The 16,947-nt window shown below is 36.4% G+C and overlaps 1 protein-coding gene across 1 annotated transcript in view; it reads right to left on the reverse strand.

Moving 5' to 3' along the window:
* Positions 1–6,063: 6,063 nt before the first annotated feature.
* Positions 6,064–16,947, reverse strand: part of LOC108739371 — a 169,349-nt gene continuing 158,465 nt past the window's right edge. The window contains exons 2-3 of the mRNA XM_018473252.1: positions 12,654–12,831; positions 6,064–6,363 (exon numbers count right to left, since the gene is read on the reverse strand). Coding sequence (XP_018328754.1) covers positions 6,064–6,363; positions 12,654–12,831 — 478 coding nt within the window. The remainder of the gene's footprint in view (positions 6,364–12,653; positions 12,832–16,947) is intronic.

Raw genomic sequence — 16,947 nt, forward strand, 5'->3', positions numbered from 1 at the left:
ATGAAAAACTGTTGTACATCGAAGGAATAGAGAGGGTAGTAGATACGAGTAGGGAAGTATTGAAGTATGGAAACTTTAATGTCAGAAATACCAAGAAATTGATAGCAGGTCAACCACCCAAAAAAAACGATTGTAAAATTGCAATTAGGAAGGAATGAAAGGTACAGTACAATAGAGTCATTTGAATAGATAAGCAAGATACAATAGATTATTTACAAAAGGAAGGAATTTTTGTAGACCCTAATCTAAAATAGAAAAGAAATTATTTAGAAAGGTATTTACAATATGTACACAAAAAGAAACAATTTTAAAACATATGTAGATATCGAAACAGATTAAATTAATCGTAAGTATGATTCAAGATTTTTACGTTACAGCCTACCTGTAGTAGTGATATGCAATTCAATAACTTACTCAGCAATGCATCAGTTATTGGAGTAGGTCAGTTCTAAATATAATGATGTACATATCTTTATAGATAATTATTTGCATGTCTGTAAAGGACGAAACCCATGATTGCACCGGAATGCTGCTATCTGTGATAGTCACAATTTAATGTGGCACAAATTCTTATGCCGTTTAATCTATGCGATTTCAACAACGGTTTTCGATAAACGTTCTTTCTTTTGTGTTCATAATACTGTAGCGACCACGAGCGTGATTGTGTGCGATCGGGCATACGTGTGTGTGAGCGGCTTATCGATTCGCTGACTAGCCGCGGACGCTATTCTTCATGTGCGCCGTATCTGAAAACGTATGTGTCGTACCTGCGTTCCGGGAAAGCAATTAAACCGTTCAAAGAAAACGAGACTTCTCTGGACGGCTGGAGAATGTTCCCGAAAGAAGGCAAAGGAGTATAAAAAGGAAGAGACGATCGCCGAAGTAGAGTAGAAATAAATTGATCCTTGCAGAAGTGACTCAAGAGATAAATTGACAGTGATAGAAGTGAAATAAATAGAACAGTGAATAGTAACAGTAGTGTAAATAAATAGAATAATTACCGAAGTTTAGTAGTAATTTAATAGTGTTTTTAAGTTCAATAATAATTAACGTAAATTAATAGTTTTCTTCTTAAAAGTTAATTTGTTAAATCCACGAACATTACAATACTATATGTATATGTAATTTAAATAGTATAGTACCTACTATCAGAGATGAACAAATGTTGCTATTATTTCATTTTTATCGTAATGGTCATTTAAACATTGTGTGGTAGTTATTGATATTTACAGTCTCCATTGATGAACCTTCGGAGTTCTTATCGCTCTAGGTACACACCCGTAGAACCGACTTTCGATTATAGTAATCTTCTTTCTAAAATTTTTGTTCCTTAAACACACGTCTCTTCTCTATTGCATGGAGTTAACATACTTGAAATTTTTAAAACCGCCCCCCGGCCAACCCATCCTATAACCTTCAATTTTCACCACTTTCTTAGGGTTGTTTAAGGTCCACCACCTACCAATCCTTTTCAAACGATCGTCCCATTATTTAGATGTAAACGAAAACGAAAGTGATATTGACACAAGAGTAGCGATCACTCTTGTGCTCCAAAATGGTTTTCAAAAGTGTGCGCTTGGAGTGCGTTTCTCCATGATTGTAAAACATGGACGGTGGGCGTTACGGAAAACAAAAGGTTAGAAGCGTTTGAAATGTGGTGTTAAAGAAGGATGTTAAAAATACCGCAGTGAGAAAATGTTAGAGCTGAATAGGTATTAGAATGAGTAGGGTTATTAGAAAAAGTTCAAAAGAACAGAGGATGTCATACAAATTAAAAAGAAATAGGCGAGATAGGGTGATAAGCCATTTTCTTAAATAATTTATTAAAGATTTACTAGAAACAGAAACAGGAGTTAAGAGGTGTAAATGTAGACAAAGACCAAATTGCTATTCGCAAACAGTTAAAAATAATCGAATTTTCGAAAAATATGAAAAATGGCTCAAGATTCTTCGGACTAAAGACTTTATGATAATTAATTCTCCATTTGTTGTTGTTTCGTCTTGTATTCGCAGTATACCTATGTTATACCTTATTTGTAAATAATGAAAGACTAAATACTCACTTATGAGTCGACTGTTCTTACAGATACCCAGGTATATTCGTTCCTGTATGAACAACTACACTATAATATGATGAGATACTTCCCTGAGTGAATGACGAAGGAATATCGCCTTTCATGAGAAGAAAGTCAATTTAATATAAAACATCCCTAATCGAAAGAGGTTTTCACAAAGAGTATAACATAACAATTTCAAGTGCAAATTCTCGAGGGTAAAAATGCCATTCTATCCAATAAACTTCAACTTGATAGATAGAGAAAAGTTTCGCTCGAAGATTTCAGCAACAGAAATAATGGAACTTGAATCATCTTTCCTCTAAGGGATTTTGCAGGGTAATGCAAGGCTGAGAATATCTCATATACGTATCCACATATACATTTACTTCGACATATAAATGTATTCTTATACAGCGTAAATACAACAATGTGATTTGAGTATCGTGTGCATCAAAAATTCTTAATCAGTTAATTTCAGAATTCTCAGATCCTCGCTGTAAATATATACAATGATACATTGAATGCTCCTAGTGATACACATTGTAACTAACTAAGCAAAAAATTTTTCGAAGCATTTTTGTTAGAAACGCTTGAAATGTGGTGTTACAGACGAATGATGAGGATACCTTGGATAGAGAAGGTTAGAAAAGAGGAGGTATTAGAAAGAGAAGAAGTTTATTATTTTGAAATTACTTATTCTCCTTAACAGACTATCAGGAGACAAACCACTGTACAAAATGATATAGCAGAATACTGTTTCTCATAAATAATAAATGTTTTTGTTAATATATGTCCCCTCTAAACAATCCAATAGTTGAGTAAAATATTCACAAGAAAAAAGTTCATCTAGTAGTAAATATTCTTTCGAACTCGTCAGACGTGGATCGCAATTTCGACCTTCTCGGGGTCTCATCAACACGTCAGTTAGTTCTGACAGAATACAGCTCAACTGTACCTGCTGCCATTAGACATTATCTACGACATGCTGACGAGACTCAGAAAGCTTGACGGTTTCGACAGAACAATGACCACTATCTGAGCTTTGTTGTTCTGCTTGTAACGTGTCTACCACGTGGGGCTAGTTATGCCGTAGGCTCAGTTTGACAAGTTATGGACATTCTAGATCACTCCTGAATCCCAAAAAATGGAGTAATATACTACAGGTGGTGCTCATTATGCTATTTATAGTAATTCAAAGAATATTGTTTAAAAACGGCAGGTATAGTTGGTGTGTATTCTATCGGAAACGTCTGCGACGTCTTGACGGGACCTAAGAAGGTCAAAATCAAATTCTGACTGTTTCGACGAAATATGAACGTGGTTCTGTTTGGTTACGTGTCTACCATGTAGAAGTCGCTACGCCGTGGGTTCAGTTTGGAAGTCCATATCCTCATGGAACTTTTTCAATCACGCAAAATGTAGCTAAGTGGTGTTCATTACGTTATTTGTAGTAATTCATGCACTATTCATAATTATGATTTTTACTTAATCTTGCAGTTTCAGAGTAGTTGACCAATTAACCTTTTGAAGACCTGAACACGCCTTTATAACTTACTAAGTAACTACTTAACGTCACAACTCTGCAGTAAAATATATTTTTGTTTTCTTCCTTAGTTTTAGCAAATATCTGTTCCACTTTTTCTTATATTTCTTTCTTCTTGTAATTTTTTCTTTGCTTTCCTCATTTTCTTTCCATTTTTCCTGGTTCTCCTCTTTTATTTCTTCTAATATTTTCAGTAACACGTCGAATTTATCCATCTCCATATCAAATTTCTCTATATATTTTTGTTAATTCTTTTTTTTTCCTCCAGACTGCTCGCTTTTCTTTTTTTATTTTCCTCCTCAAATCTTCCTTTTTAACGTTCCATTCTATTTTGCCTTAGTTTTAAATGATGCTGTTTAGATTTTCTCAATCCCATTTTCCAAATTTCAAAATTAAATCATTAAAACAATGGATTTTAAAGTCGTGCTAACTTGATAGCACAAAAAAATTCAAGGAAGTTATCAACTCCAATAAAAAGTGTAAATAACGACGCATTAATCTTATGATTTGAAACACACGCGACCGACCCAGACACACAAATCACTAAGTTACTACCAGTAGCACAGTACTACACTGACGAAAATATGCACCTATAAAGTGTCTACTTAAATCAACTAGTGATAAAAAGCTCGACATAAATCGGTCGTATTTTTCCAATCAAATAACCAAAGATATGGAAATATAGTATACATCAACTACACCGGCGTCCGTCCTTACTTATCTATTATTACTAGTTTGTTACATTTTAAAATATTGAAATTGAAAATAAGCACTCGCTACAAGTCATCTGACTACTTGTGTATCGATATTATAAAGCTATAATTCCGAAACGTGTTCAGTATATCTTAGTAATCGCCTGCTGAACCCTATTGTGAGTCCGTCAAGCACAATCTGATTTAATTAATTTGTCAAAGAACTATCATTATAATTGTTATAATTAGCTTCGTATGGTAGTAAATCGTGATTAACAATACATATCTCTCTATTACTTCTTTCTCCGCATTGTCCAATCGTACCATGTGAAAACATACATTGACAACTACTGACCGATACGTACAAAACTAGTCGTAAAAACTACATGTACAACTGTACCTGTTATTCTTTGAATTACCGCGTTTACATGTACATTTCCCTCACTTATGCGCTTATAAGTACAAAGGGTAAACTTCGAGGCTATTCTATTTAGCTATAGTTGTGTGCAGCATTACCTAATACCGGGTGTAAGTAGGACAAGACTACTGATATAATTTAAGTAGAGATTGACTACAACTTTTTTTTCACAATTTTTTTTATTCGCATGTATATTTCAGTGAGTGAACAAAACAAAAGGCAAACCAAGTACAGCAGAAAAGTTAAGACTAAAAGCTAATGGTAAGTTTCTAAATATAACTCTTCTATATAGCAAAAGTATATAAACAATACAAGAATGAAGGATGGAACGAAAGTACCTAGTGATGTTCGAAGAAAGGGACAAATGAAGATGAAAAGTTCTCAAACATGGGTAACGTTGAACGAATGACCAACAAATTTCGATAAACGTAAAATAGGATAGCACATAAGGAAGCAAAACAAGAAACTTCATGCTAAATGTAAAAGCAAAAACATATATACCAAAGATAATACTAAGATGCTAGTACTGTAATAAATAGAAAGGAGATTGATATTGGAAAGAAAAAACTAAACAGAGGCGCTCAGACAAGTAATAAGAATATGAACGGACAAAGAAGCCAGAAATGACATTAGTTAGTTCGTATATATAATATTGAAAATTTTCGTTTCGGATGTAATTTCAAAAACAGAAGAAAGTATATTTTAAACAAAATAATGCCACAATGAATGAAAGAAAAATCAGATAAGATGTGTTTCATCATTAATATTTTGATGATTCTATGTTCTCAACTCGGATTTTAAAAGATGTTTGGCTATTTTGCCAGATAATTTAAAAGAAAATCGATCGTTGTATGAATTAAATGGTTATTGGGACGCAGTTTTTAGCATAGAACATTGAGTTCGCTGTAACTCCAAAAATATGACTTCAAAAGGTATTAAACAGTGATTAAAAGAAAAAAAACGTCGTTCAATCTATACCACCGCTAATTAAAATTCTGAGCTTAAACAATGTAAAAGGGATTACGAAGATTACTCAAAATTAGCTTACGCTTAAATAAAAAGAGTTGCTAGTCACGAAGCTTGTTCGAATTAAATGCTTATTAAGGGAATAGATCCATTCCAATTACGCTAAAACGCCCTGCTTTAACTAACGTACATTTATTAAGACATATTTGGGTGGTTGTTTTGCTGTACTGGTGTGTTAACAATAGCAATTTAGAACATAATGCTGGTAATATTATGTATGAAGGAATATAGGTGAACAGCAAAAGGACCTGTAAGAGGAAAGAAGAGATTGGATAAGTTTCCGAAATATCCGCGTACAGGCTAAATACAAATCTGCCAGTAAATATTTTAGACGAAAAAAGTAGAAGTTGAAATGGAAAGGTATTGGTTCACAGGAAGAAACAGGGTTGTGCTGCCCAAAGTATCGTTCGTTCCGTGGGGACCGGTCCTATTCTGGAAATTTAATGAACTCAATTTCAAATATTTAAGCTGAGGGGGAAGGGGCCCCTGGTCCTGCCCCACCATTCGCACCCACCATGAGGATAAACTTGATAAGACGATGACTTCGGCGATGAACAAAGGACTCACCACCCCGCAGATGCGCACAGAGAGAGGGCAGGCGAAGAGGTGTTTTGTCCAGATTAGCGGCTGGATTCACATAGAAGTAAAATATAACTTATGGGAGAAACTTGGCTTTGGCAGAAGCTAAAAAACAGAGAACGTCTCCTAAAAGAACTATTTATGGGGGGGAGGGCTAAGATACACTAGATAATATGGAGATACCTATTGATCTAGTTTATGGCTTTGAGGATGCCATAGCTTTGCCAAATGGAGATTCAGAATGCCGAAGGAGTAAACCACGGGAACACGTGTAGAGTAGAAGTAGAAGGTGGGGAGAAGAGACTTCGTGAGTTTGGCTATTCCCCAAAAGCTCCTCCAAAACGGCCAGTCGGGGCTGGGGGAATTGACAAGCTGTTTAAACACCATGGTGAAGAAGGTTAACAAGCCGAAATGCATCCTGGACAAATCCACAGACTTAGCGTGAGATCTCCAGATACTAGTTTGTAAGCTTCAGAAGGCTAATATTAGAATCCCCATCGTCATATAAGGACACGGTGGTACAAGTGTCACAGACGGAAGCATAGACGGTTAGAGAACATACATTGGTAGGCGTACAGGCTGGCAGAGATATTATTGCGGCTGAATTGCAACGTTAGAAAATAGATGAGACTTTTAACAGGGAAATTGGGACATTTAACGTAAAAGAGGGCGCTCCGGACGATTGCCCTACTCCGTAGTGAACGGGAATCTGACTAACTGAAGAGTACTGTATCAAGAGGTTTCCCCACAGTAGAGAGGTGATTAGGACTATAAAAGAAAGAAATAGTGAGCTTCAGGTAATGTAAGCCACTATTCTCATTAGCGAGGATGCTGTAGAAGAAGAGACAAGCTACGCTACTGACATTAGAAGCCTTAGAGGTGGAACAGGTATCCACCGGTTGGGCGCTGAGGTAGTAAAGTTTACTAAATCGACAAAGGGCGGGTTTGATGATCAGGGCCGTTGAAAGAAAGGTAGGAGCAAATGCCGACTTGGTGAAGCAGGTAGGGAGGGTCCTAGGAAACAATCGACCTGGGATTTCAATGCGCGAAGTGAAATTTTATTACTAGGGCTAGCTCGTATAAAAAGAAGGAGATGACAAAGAAGAGGCTTAGTAAACAAGATAAGAAAAAAAAACAGAAGACTTCAGGAGGAAAGCATAAAAAATATGATCCTAACGCTGCAACTAAACTCTAATAAGTCGTGGGAGGTTATGGAGCTCTTGGAGGAGTTCCGTAGTAAATACGACTGTGACGTCGAACTAGCCTCGGAAGTTATATGTTATTTATATATTTATTTATTCTTTGTGAATTGTGTTAGTGAGCTTACGTTGGTCGTAAGTGTGGTATATTTATGTTCAGTCTATATAGCTTAAAGTGCATGTTTTATTTTTAAATAAGTGTTTGAACTGTAAACAGTTTTTTGGGTTTTTATGTTAAGTTTACTTAAAGCGCATAACAATTGTTAAGCTTTAATTATTTTCAGGTTTTATATTTTTACTGCATTTATCTTAAATATTACTCGAACCATTTATGGAGCCAATCGACTGCGTCTTTCTTTGTTTTATTGTTTTGTTTCTTTTTACTTATCTCTGCTAACCGCTTAATAAGCGAGAACTTGAAGTTCGAAACCAGCATGGCCATAACCATTATAAGGTACGGTTTTGTCCGTAATATACATATTTTAAATTTTAGCCCCAAAATTCAGTATGATTTCTTCCCTCTGAGGTAATTTCTGAAATAGGAATGCCCCAGGAGGATGATGTCGCAGTGGGCGTTTCAGCCGAGCCACGGCGAGGGGTTTATAGTGAGTATACCATCTAGCGAGTGAGACCTAGACTCTCACACTACCGTTCGTCTCAGTCTTCGACCGAAAGTTGAATTGACCTTTACCATTTTTAAACGTTCGTGTAAAATTGGAAAATTGAGTTGAAAAAGAGAGCCTTTAAAAAACGGATGTAATTTTTCTTTAGCCTGCCTATCAAGTTATTTTGCAAAAATAATTCTCGAGGTCCTTAAGAAATAAAAATCGGATTTTAAAGGCCACCAAATACGTTAGAGTTACAACAGTATGACCTACTGAGAGCAATTTTAATGTAAAATAACTGGTTAGAGATACTCAATTCTCTCAGTTGGTTGTTTGTTAAAATCATCGAGATTTCAGACGTACCCGTTCTCGCTGGCACATTATAGGAAGGTAGACATTTTTCTTGTCTTGTAAAATATTATGAATTACTATAGTTGAGTTTTATGGTATATAATATGAGGTGACTGCATTAGTCTAAACAATGCTTTCTTTTTATTGTCGTTCATCTGTTGTCGCGCTTTAACAGTACATCCTACCGGTATGCCGTAATGATTGACTAAAAGCTAATAGCACCTGTCAGACCTACGTTAAGGTATAAAGGTTGCTTTTTTTATGTGTTCTAGAGGCCTAGAAGTTTAGACCATTGCTTAGTATTCGGGAAGATGCCGGTTCGATTCCGGGTTCGTCTGCCTTAGTTCAAATTTTTCTGTGGTGTCCTTGGATCACTTAGACAAATGCTGGGGCAGCAATATTCCACAGACAATCTTTTAAGTTTAAAAGTTTAGTGTTCTCACTAGTGTACAGAGTAATATTTAGGGGTTACCAACCTTGACCAATGGGGATTTCCGCAAATATCAGGTAAGTTGCGCCGCAGTATATAATCCTTCTGTCTCTCACGTTAACGACCGAGCGGCATTGCCTAGAGGTCTATACCATTGCTTAGCATTCGGGAGGACGCGGGTTCGATTCCGTTCTGTCCGTCTGCCTTGATCCAAGTTTTTCTGTGGTTTCCTTGGATCACCACAGATAATCTTTCACTCTCTTCCGTCTTCATTTCGTCCGTCTCAACTTTCTCACCCGAACCACCACCCACCCATTCCCACGATTCCTGAAAGCAGGCTGAAGAGGGCCTTCCGCCCTACCTTTCGGCATAGCCCGGGGGGACTGCCCGCCCACCAGCATTACTGGCTGGTGGGAATGAAACACCCAAAAGTTTTTTTTTTTTTTTTCACGTTAAGGTATAAAATCTGAATTTTGTACGACGTCTTTAAATAGCCATTTTAAGTCAGTATTTAAAAATCCAGACTTATCTGAAGGGTCTAACACTGTCTTAGACATAGTGTAAATATTTTAGTTAGCTATTCGGCTTGTAAGATTATCAAAAGTAGGTTTCGATACTTCCAGCTCCGAATAACGTACACATTTTAATTATGGCAAAAAGTATACGGTAATTCATGCATAAACAAACTGTCCAAACCGCAAATTTTCAGCTTTTATGGTTTAGATGTTAGTTAGTCTCATTGTAAGAGCTGAAATCGTATTCTTTTTATGTATTTACTGTTAAGATTTAGTAAAGCAAACTGAATACAAAAGATATTGTCCCAAGAAAAGAATATATATTAAAATTGCATCAAATAGTTTAACTTATAAATCTACGGAAAGTAATAATTTTTAGTTTAGTTTTGCGTATTTGGTCGTGGTCTTGCATATTCGATCTTGGTTTTAGAATTGGTCTTCTTCGTTTGGGCTTGGTCTTGATCTTGGTTTTGCTTGATATACAGACAGTATTAGTATTGGTCTTGCATTTTCGCCAGATCAAGATCAATTTTGCTCATCTCTATAGATATGCTACAGTAAAAATGTTATTTCTGTTAAAAAGTTATTTGTCTTGTACGAAAGTTATTTATTCGGTATTTATTTACTATTTGGGTTAACCAAATATTAATAACATATATGTAGAATGAAACCAAAGAGGGCTGTTGGAAGAGGGCTTTTATGTTAAAGTCAGTGGTGAAGTGGCAGTCGGCGTGTAAGGAGGTGTAAAGTGCATTAAGGACGGTGGTTACTCTGGTGAGAGAGTAAAATGCCGGAAGGGCAGTGGTTACTCTGTGATAGAGTAAGATGCCGTAAGGGCAGTGGATATTCTGGTGAGAGAGTAAGATGCCGTAAGGGCAGTGGTTACTCTGGTGAGAGAGTCAGATGCCGTAAGGGCAATTAATATTATGTATTTTAAGTGTTGTTGTTGTTATTATTGAAATATGAGGCCTGTAGAAGTGTAAGGCAAACGGCCGATGGGTCGGATGTACCTTTAGGTGAAGTGTAAATACTGTGCGTCAGGTAGTCCACTGCAGATCTAGCTAGATATGCCTGGAGTGGCAAAGCACCTGTGAGTGACGTGTTAATGAGAGTAGAAGTCCACTACTTGACCTGCCGTATACAGCAGTGGCTTGAGTGTCCGTAAAGCGCGGTGATATCGGCATAGAGGCGTCTAGTCGAGGGATAAGTTTCTACACATAGCTTGCCAATGTAAAGATAAACATTGGGAGCGATCTATGCATTCGGCCAATGCATAGAATGCCTGGTTATTTAGCTGGGGCATAGGTGTGGCAAACACCTATTGTTTCAGGCAGTCTACAATCGTCATCAGGGATTCCTCATTGGACACAACTACATTACCGAGTTCGACTACGTTGGGATATCGCAAGGGCGGCCCCAACTGGGGCGTCGGCCCGAGTAAGTTGTTTAAACTGTCTATCGCATCGTATTCTTCTAATTGAGGGTTTTGTTTATTTCCTTACATGTTGTTTTACATTCATTGCCGCATGCCACTTCGCAAGACGTAACTCTTGAGGGGAACCCACTGGTTGCTATGTAAAACTGGTAGGAGGAACTAGCTGTTAAGCTATTGGTACATATACATAATAGGTGAAAAATATCATCATCCATAATAATAATAAAAATAGCTCCTACAGTCTAATGTAAGAACTCAGATTATTTCAATATATAATATATCAAATACACCTTAATGTAAAAGCCAACCAAAGGCAGCATGTTCAGAAATATTTCAAGGACTCATTTGTTTAGACTAGTAGAACACTTCTCGTGGGCTCGCTCCGTCCCTAGATTACCTATGTAGCAATAGGAATGTCTTGTAAATACATACATACACTATATAGTTTTAACTATCCCGTTCTCTGTGTCTTAAACATAATAATCAGGGCAGTGTATTAAAGACAGTGAATGTGTGCAGTGTTCTTGTTATAAAAGGGTGAGTTTATTCACTGAGCGTTCTGCCTTTTATATTTGTCTACCTTTTGAATCACTTGATCAATGAACATTTTGCATGAATAATATTATTGATAAATTTTTACTCGATGTTGATAATTCATATGGGTGTGGCTTTGGTGTAGTCACTTAGAGAAAATCACAATGAGAGTTCGCCCTTTGTGATAGTTTTCTCATTAGGTAGCTGGAGAGGTCACACTGCGAGTTTGCCCTTTGTGACCATTGCACCCCTCAGTATCGGTCATGCCAAGTAAAAGGTCAAACATTAGTATCTGAAGAGAGCACATTGCGAGTTCAGCCCTTTGTACTCATTGCACATCTTAGTACTAGTGGTAATGAGAATAAGTAATACCGGCGCATTGCGAGTTACAGCCCTTTACGTCTAAGGGTGATACTGGAGCGGGCATAATGCAAGTCTGTCCTTTATGTCCATTGTACGTCTCAGTATCATTCTTCAGTAACTGATGTATTTAGTAATAAAATGTGTTTTCTTTATTTATAGGCTAGACCCAGCCATGGACATGGACCTGACCACCGTGACACCTGTTAGTTGATCACGTTAATAATTTTGATGTATACTAAATCACTTATATAAGAAAGATACAGTTCATTTCTATTTACTTATTTACGTATTACAAGTGCAAGCGTTTCCCTGCCTCTTACACTAAGGACAACTAGTTTTAACAATCTCCTTTGGTCGATTCCGGTTATGAGTAAAAAATTCGTTACCTACAGTAAGCTAGGGCAAAATTTTATCATTGATTTTAATGTTTTTCCGAATTTCACCAATTTAGTCTGAAACAATTTGAGTTTGAATACCTGTTAAATTATGTACTTAAATCCACAATTTACCTGATGAAACGACATCACAAAATTTAGTTAAATTTAATTATATTCTTTTCCCGATAAATATTTCTATCGCTTATATTATTAAGCCAAATTTTAAACGTTGCTGCTGTATTTTACATATTTAAAATTTGCACATTTTCCGTTATTTAGCCAATTTACATATATTTCCCATTTAAATGTCAAACGTAACGATTTCCGCCAGTCATTACTGCCACCACATCACGTTGTTCAGGGTTGTATTTTTAAATTAATGTGGCAATGACAATTTCACGCGACGATAAAATCGATGTAATCGTAACACGTATGCACATGAACAACGTATCGCGTATCTGCGTGGGAAAGTGAGGATTTGCCGCAAGTTGAAAAGGTAATAAAAAATTAATGACAGTAATAAGCTTACCGCCTCAGTGTGTATGGGATGGATGGCGAACATTAAGCCAGCTAATGTAGCGAAGGGTGGCTTGAATCCAGCAACGCACAAGCTGACACGCGTAAATAATACACACGCGACAACGTGCAACGTCATATTCGTGACATGAAACCAAAACGGCTGTAGTGTGAAGAACTGATAGTTGGCTCTGAAACAATAAACCGCTGTTAGTAAATTAGTAATTTAAATCCCTTAATAATAATTTCTTCGTTGTATTAGGTTATGAAAATCAGTACAATAATAACATACCTACCTGAACTGATGCTATTCTGATTCGAGTTTAAAGCCCGTCGTGTGGCTAGCACGAGTGGCGAGCTGTCAGTCCGTATCCAGCATCCAAGATGGAATGACCTCTGAAGAACCGCGCCACTTGTACTAGCTAAACGTTAGAAAGCAACTCTAACACACGACTATCTTTAGACCCGAATCAGAACAACACCAGTTCATCTACTGGCCGCGAAAACTTTTACCAATTTAATTACTTATCTACTTGTAGTCGCTATGAAATCTAAACAGATTCGAAGTAAAATAGTACTTTGCAATCTATCTATTATCGGATGAAATGTATAATTTAACAAAAGTACTCTGTTAACAAATATATATTTTTTAGGGAAATGCGAAGTTTAGCTCAGGATATGAAAGAGTGGAGGTACGTGTCCAACCAGTCTTAGGACTAAAGACCTTATGATGATAATGCTGTGATTAGTTTAATATAGTGTTGCAACGGTTACAGTTACCTTTAATTCACGGTGTTTCATATTATACGAGGTTATCCATAATTCGTAATTATTATATTGTGCAAACACTAAAGAGGAACAGGCAGAGCCCGCATAATTTGTGAATGTTGTGTTTTCTAAATAAAAATTTGACTATTACAATCAATTTAAGGGGTGAAAATGTATTACTTATACAGGGTTCGGCAAAATGATCTACCACACACTAAGCTTTAATAAAAACAGTAATATATACTATGTCACTTTTTTATTAAGTTTTGAAAATTACACTGTCCATTAACCATTATCTTCGATATCCATTCGATTCTGTTTTCTGAAGGTTTCAGTCATTCGAGTATTCAATTGAGGCGATATGCTTACAATTTCTTGGCATGTTGTTACTTTCAATTCGTCAATGGTTCGAGGTTGGTGTTCAAAGATCTTCGCTTTCAGGTAGCCCTAAAAGAAGTCGCATGGTACAAGATCGGGTGAACGCGAAGGCCATTCGACGCCTCCAAATAGCAAGACTAGGTATCCTAAAAAAATTCCCCTTAAAACGTTCACTGACCTTCTTGCCGTATGAGCCTCTGTTTCATCCTGCTGGAACCACACATCCGGATGATGAGGTTCCAAAGGTTTCGGTTCTACAAAAATATTTAGTATGTGGATATATCGATCGGCAGTTACGGTAACTGTTACGTCCCCTCGCTAAATGATCCAACAATACACCAAACGATATGACTTGGGCGACGATGTGTTTAATGGAGCTGCCGAGGATTCACTACTGCCCAGTAGCGAAAATTTTACTTATGTAAACAGCCTGACAAGTGAAAATGAGCTTCACCACACGGCACTAAAAGAGCATCTTCAGGTATGTTTTGAAGAATATAAATGGAACATGTTCTGCGATTTTCCCAGTCTCCTTTACTTAGCTTGTACAATCATCAATTTGTAGGGGTGGAACTTAAGGTCTGCGTGTAAAATTCTTCTCACAGAACGATCTAGCAAACGCAAAGCAGAGGCATGTTCGGCAGCTGAACGGCCAGACTGATTCTACTGATTGCAATAATTTCTGGTATCCAAGCATTTCTGAGCCTATCGATTGATTTTCTTTTTAAGGCTGAACATGTACTTCTGAAGTTTGTAACCCATAACAAAATAGTTTTGTGACTTGGAAAGGAGCATGTCTACCAAGCTCGAGGTAAGTACGAAAAATTCTTTCCGTTGTAATTACAGATCCATTATTTCTCATAAATGTTTCGACAATTAAGGCGCAATGCTTGCCCGTCCAATTGATGATGATAACCGAAATGACAAGGCGCGAGCTACCAATTAAATACATCATGCTCCCATTTTCTTCAATGACTCGGGCAGAGTGACGGTGCAAAATGTGGTACTTCATTTTGCCGGACCCTATATAATTGGACTGACGTTTCGCTTTACAGTGTTAAAACTTCTTCATGGTAGGTTATAAAGTTTAAATATAAAGCATCTCACAGTTGCAGTTGTTCAGTATTGATAAATCATTCAATTTTACATTTTAAATGAATTATATTTATTCTAATAAGTTAAAAAATAATTCTGCTCTTGCTCAACATAACATTTACATGTATGCTAATAAAGTAGTTTAACCAGTAAAGTGTACGATCGCTATTATATCTTTATAAGGTGTAGACTGACTGTAAACTTTATAATTTACATTTAAGGAAATCTAATCAATCATAATCTCTCCACCACTCTGCTCGTTTGATAAACTTTCTTCATAACTTAAATTTGATCTTGGATAAAATTAACGATAGAGTGTATAAACGGTAACATACATTTCCTCAGCCACCCATTAATTCTGCCACTGTTCGGCATGAAGTCACACAAGGTAGATTCATTGGTTTACCTACTGCTAAACCGGGACCAGAATATTATAGATCAACTGACCTATTCAGTGGAATAAAGCAACAAAATGAATCGAATCTGAACCAAGCCCATGTGATCAACCGTCAAAGTGAATTACGCCCGCAGCGGAAGTTGCGTTCTAAAGGAAATGAATGGGTAAGACTTCGTTTTATCTACTGGGTCGCTACAAGGAGAAAGATAGATTAAATTCTCTCTTAAAGAGTCGGTAGAAATTGATTATTGTTACATCCCTTGCCGTCGTCAATGGTAATGCTGACATTATGGACATTAGGTACCACAAAAATAACTAACAAATGGAATAAAAGTATTGCAGTAGCATAGTCATGCATTTTTTTTTGTAATAGATAACATTGAGGATATATTTTGTAGTGATTTCTTTTTCCCTGTTGAAAGTTTTTCTTGCCCCACAATAACTTTTTGCATCTTTGCTTTAAGAGTGTTTTAAAGTAGGATTATATCTGTGATATAATTTGTCACAAGGTCTAGGGTTATTGATAGGGCGCAGATCAACGTACCTATCTATTTCCAGGAATGTCACAAACACTAATACTTAATGCAAAATGCTAGAGAAAGCAAAACAGTAAATACTAAAATAATTGCAATAATTATTACTTTAGTGAAATTTATTGTAATGCTATAGTCGGATAAAATACTTTAGAGCTGTAAAATTTATTATGGACTATAGTTCAATGAAAAATAGTATTTATTTTTAATCTATATCTCTAACTACTCAAATTTACTTGAGAGAACCATAAACTAATACATAACTTTCATTATATCATTTTTTATTATAGGTTTACCAATAATATATAAATAATTGCTTATTGAAAATAATGTAGGATGTGCATTCATATACAATTGGTGTATTCACTTTTCCTCTCTAAAAAAACTATCCTTGGATATTTATGTAAACTCCGTAATTTTAAGAAACAATAAAACTGAATTGAGCACAGTATTTTAATTTTTAGATATAAAAGCATTTCTAGAAAGTGAAAATGTATACCTATACGTATAACAGACATTCAATGTATTTCAAGAATATACGAGGGTGGATTGATAAGTTTCCGGCCTGACCAAGAAAAACAAGGTTTTTAAAAATTTTTTTTTTTTATTTCTCAACATAATCTCCTCCAAGGCTGATACATTTCTCATAGCGGTGTTCCAGTCTATTAATGCCATCTCTATAGACTGATTCGTCAAGCTCCTCAAAATAACCATTTACAGCTTCGATTACTTCTTCATTGTCCGCAAATCTCTTACCGCCAAGCCATTTTTTGAGATTAGGGAACAGAAAATAGTCACTCGGGGCTAGGTCTGGAGAGTAAGGAGGGTGCGGCATCAATTCAAACTTTAGATCGTTGATTTTAGCCGTCGCAACGATTGACGTGTGCGCTGGTGCGTTATCGTGATGAAACAAGATTTTTTTCTTCGCCAGATGAGGTCGTTTAATTTTCACCTCGTGGCTCAAACGTTGCAATAAGTCTGCGTAGTATTGACCAGTGATAGTATTACCCTTTGCAAGGTAATCAATGTATATAATACCTCTTGCATCCCAAAAAACAGTAGCCATAACCTTGTTCGCCGAAAAAATTGTTTTTGCCTTCTTTGGAGTTGGTTCCCCTGGTCCAATCCACTGTTTA

This window comes from Agrilus planipennis, unplaced genomic scaffold (assembly GCF_000699045.2).
Source record: "Agrilus planipennis isolate EAB-ADULT unplaced genomic scaffold, Apla_2.0 scaffold157, whole genome shotgun sequence".
In the NCBI taxonomy this organism is placed as follows: domain Eukaryota; kingdom Metazoa; phylum Arthropoda; class Insecta; order Coleoptera; family Buprestidae; genus Agrilus; species Agrilus planipennis.